At 33.7% G+C, this 3766-nt stretch overlaps 1 protein-coding gene across 1 annotated transcript; it reads right to left on the reverse strand.

The window, feature by feature from the left end:
- Positions 1 to 3063: 3063 nt before the first annotated feature.
- LOC107915479 (cleavage and polyadenylation specificity factor subunit 6) lies at positions 3064 to 3546 on the reverse strand. Its single transcript, XM_016844636.1, has one exon. It carries the CDS (start codon positions 3544 to 3546, stop codon positions 3064 to 3066), a length of 483 nt encoding a protein of 160 aa, XP_016700125.1.
- Between the last annotated feature and the right edge of the window lie 220 nt (positions 3547 to 3766).

Here is a 3766-nt window from a genome sequence, read left to right on the forward strand (position 1 = left end):
CCAATATAAATGGACTATTTTTGGACTGTTATTAATTTTTGTGTTTGGTTTATATTTTTTATTTTGATTTGATTATGGGCCGGGCAAATTGGGCCTATTACATTATTCAGTTAAAACGCCACTAATTAATCAGTTTTTATAATATTTTATGTCTTTATTGATAAGTATTTTTATTTTTAATAGATTTTAAAATTGGATAAATGTTATGACATTATTTTAAATTGCTGCATTAATATGAAATTATTAATTTCATTTCAATTAAAATAGTTTAAAATTATGACACAGATTTAACATATTCTTTTTTATTGTACAAATCTTAAAAAAAAATTTCCATTTTATATATGTAAGTATGTATTACTAAAATACTATCAACATTCCAATTTATAAATTATTGACACTATTCCAATAATGTCTTACAATTTTAATTTTATGCTCTAAGTTATGCAAATCTTGATAACGCTCGTACACAATATTAAACTGTTTCATCATACATAACATATATATGTGATATCGTGCCATGCATATATATATGTTTTTATACCCCTGTCGGTTCTAAACCTAATAATGACATAATAAGAAGTAAAAAACATGAAGTATTTGAAATTTTTTTGACTTTTGTATCAAAATAGTAATTAAACCCTAAAACTGCCACAACATTAAACCCTAAATCGTAACTCGTATAAACCCTAAATCCAAAACGTAAGAATCAACATCGTAACCCTTAAATCATTAACGCTAAACCATAAACCATAAACATCAAGCCCTAAAACAGTAAATTTCATTATCTTATAAGCCGTAAATTCCCTAACCTGATATTAACACTGAAATGTAAACTCTAAACCTTGAACCCCAATCCCCGAGCCCTATAACTAAACTCTAAACCCATGTCATCAAAATTGTAATCCTAAAATAATAAACATTGTGTAACGAACCCTAAAACCCTAAACCGTAAAACATTAACGCTAAACCGTAAAACATAAACATCAATCCCTAACACAGTAAATTTCATTGTCTTATAAGCCATAAACTCTAAACTTTAAACCCCAATCTCCAACCCCTAAACCTAAACTCTAAGCCCAGAACACAAAACTGTAATCCTAAAATAATAAATATTGTGCCACAAACCCTAAATCCCCAAACCGTATATGATAAAACTTAAATATTAAACCGTAAAACCTAAAATTTTCTTTCTGTTTTTGCGGCATTTTTGCCAAAAACGCCACTAATACCAATACAGACAATCAAAAGCGGCGTCGTTTTAACTAACATTCCACCAAAGAAGAAAAGCATCTTGCCGAAATATTTGCGGCGTTTTAGGTCAAGCGCCGCTAATTCCAAACATGTTGCGGCGTTTATTTAAAAGCGCCACTAAAGCAATATACTGAAATAAAATGAAGCCGTTTTGCTTAGTTTTGTTCCGGCGTTTATAAAAGAAACGCCGCAAATTAGTTACTTATAGCGGCGTTTGTTAACAACCGCCGCGAAATCCCTATCTTTTGTGGCGTTTTTTAGTAAGCGCCACTAAAGCAATAATAGGAAAAAATAAAACGGTAAAGTTTTGTTGAAACTTTTTCCTCAAATTACTTACCTTTACCGGCGTTTCTCTCAAAACGCCGCTATATCCCAATATTTTGCGGCGTTTTTTTAATAAGCGCCACTAAAGTAATAAAATAACCAAAAAACGAAGCCGTTTTGCAAAAAAATTGTGTCGTTTCAAAGAAATCGCCGCTAATGCAGGTCTATTGTGGCGTTTTTTGTTTAGCGCCGCTAAAACTCTATCTTTTGCGGTGTTTTTTGGTTAAACGCCGCTAAAAGCCTGTTTTGGTGTAGTGTTTCATGGAAGCAAGCATGACAGTAATCTTTTTTAACATAAATTAAAATTCAAAACTGGAGGTTCTATTTGGAAAATATTACCGGACGAAGAAAATGGCAATGCTAAAAGAAACTAAAGTGAGAGTCAATTCAACTTCAACAAGCAAAGTCATGACTCCAGGTTACCGACCCCATTTTCAAAATTCAATTATTTGTCATTACTTTACTAATGGATAACTCCAACTTAATTGAACGTAATTATGCGTTTAATTTGAATCAAACCATAGGTTTTAAATAAAATTTATAATGCTCATGTTACATATCAATATTATTAAATTATTTAAATATTTTTTATAATTATATTTAATTTTAATTTTAAAATATATTTAATCAAAACTATGAGTTGTATCACTTGTATATGCATAACCACATATTTATAACACAAATGTGTATAAAGTTTTGATTCAATGGTAAAGTTAATATTTTATTGATGTAAATAATATGTGGGTTTTCAAATAAATAAAAAAAATTAAAATACTTTCCAATAATATAATATTTTTAATTGTGAAAAGATATTTTTATAATTTTTCTAATTAATTTTGTGTTTGGTTGACTCATGACACTAAATCAACTAAAGACTTAAATAATAGTATAATATTAATGTATTTAAAATTTGAAGGATTAATAAACATAAATGGAGAAGCCCAAGCCAAGAATTTGGATTTGAAGATGGTAACTGGTTTTATGAACGCTTCCAGTGACGACCGCCATTTCAATTTTTTCTTTAATTTCAAGCTTTAAGAACAAGAAACAAAAATCGTAAATTTGGGAGATCAGAAAATAAGGTATAAATTGATTACTTTGATCGTGTTCATGATTCATCACAATTCTTAGTTAAGCTCGGTGACGAAGCTCACAAAATTTAATCAGTTTAAAGCACTATGTTTTTTTTTTTAACCAAAATCCAAAAATCTGAAGGTGCCGAAAGTACAAATGGATAGTTTTGATGTAAAACAAAGATCCCAAACTAGTCGATATATCACAAAAAGACAAACCAGAGTGATGAGGTTTGCATGGCCTCCAAGCCAGGAACAAAATATACGTAACGAGCTAGCTACACACAAAAATTAAAAGGATAAATCAGCATCAGCTGTTATTTCTAAAATAAATCTAGTCCTACCATACATGGTGCTGATGATGATCTTATATTTTAGACCGATGGGTGCCTTGGGTGGTCTGTGAGATTGCTCCTCAATTAGTATGGGGAGGGTTTCCCTTACTGGCTGGTTTACTACGTCGAGCTTGTGGAGGTTTACGTGCATCCTCAACTTCCACGTTCAAGAGGTGTCTGTGAGGCGGTTTTTTCCCATGTGGTGGTTCCTCTTCCCTGCCACCAGGTCCAGGGTGGTGTGGTGGCTCCTCTCCACTACCACCAGGTCCTGGGTGGTGTGGTGGCTCCTCTCCTCTACCACCAGGTCCGGGGTGATGTGGTGGCTCATCCCCCATACCACTAGGTCCGGGGTGGTGTGGTGGCTTCTCTCTCCTATCACCAGGTCCGGGGTGATGTGGTGGTTCATTCCCCATACCACTAGGTTCAGGGTGGTGTGGTGGCTCATCCCCCCAACCACTAGGTCCAGGGTGTTGTGGTGGCTCATTATCGTGGTTAGCTAGAGAAGGAGTGATAATAAAAACCACCAGTCCAATGAGAATCAGTAGCAAACAAGCTTTAGACATAATTGGGAGTAATATCTCGGGGTTTTGCTATGGTTCTGAACTACAACACTTGCTGCCCTTTTATAATGGATAGAAAGCTAGAGTTACGTCGTCACCGCACTTGCAATTCTGCAATATTCGCCCTTTAGTGTGTACTATATTCTTCATTAATTAGTGTACAAATGCGATGTTGGGTCGGATTCGGAGACTCCTTTTGCTACTAGCTCTGAAAATGACACCT

This window comes from Gossypium hirsutum, chromosome D10 (assembly GCF_007990345.1).
Source record: "Gossypium hirsutum isolate 1008001.06 chromosome D10, Gossypium_hirsutum_v2.1, whole genome shotgun sequence".
In the NCBI taxonomy this organism is placed as follows: Eukaryota; Viridiplantae; Streptophyta; class Magnoliopsida; order Malvales; family Malvaceae; genus Gossypium; species Gossypium hirsutum.

What these genes read in the sequence shown, in the direction of transcription:
- LOC107915479 (XM_016844636.1), bottom strand. Translation starts at nt 3,546, where the DNA reads ATGTCTAAAGCTTGTTTGCTACTGATTCTCATTGGACTGGTGGTTTTT.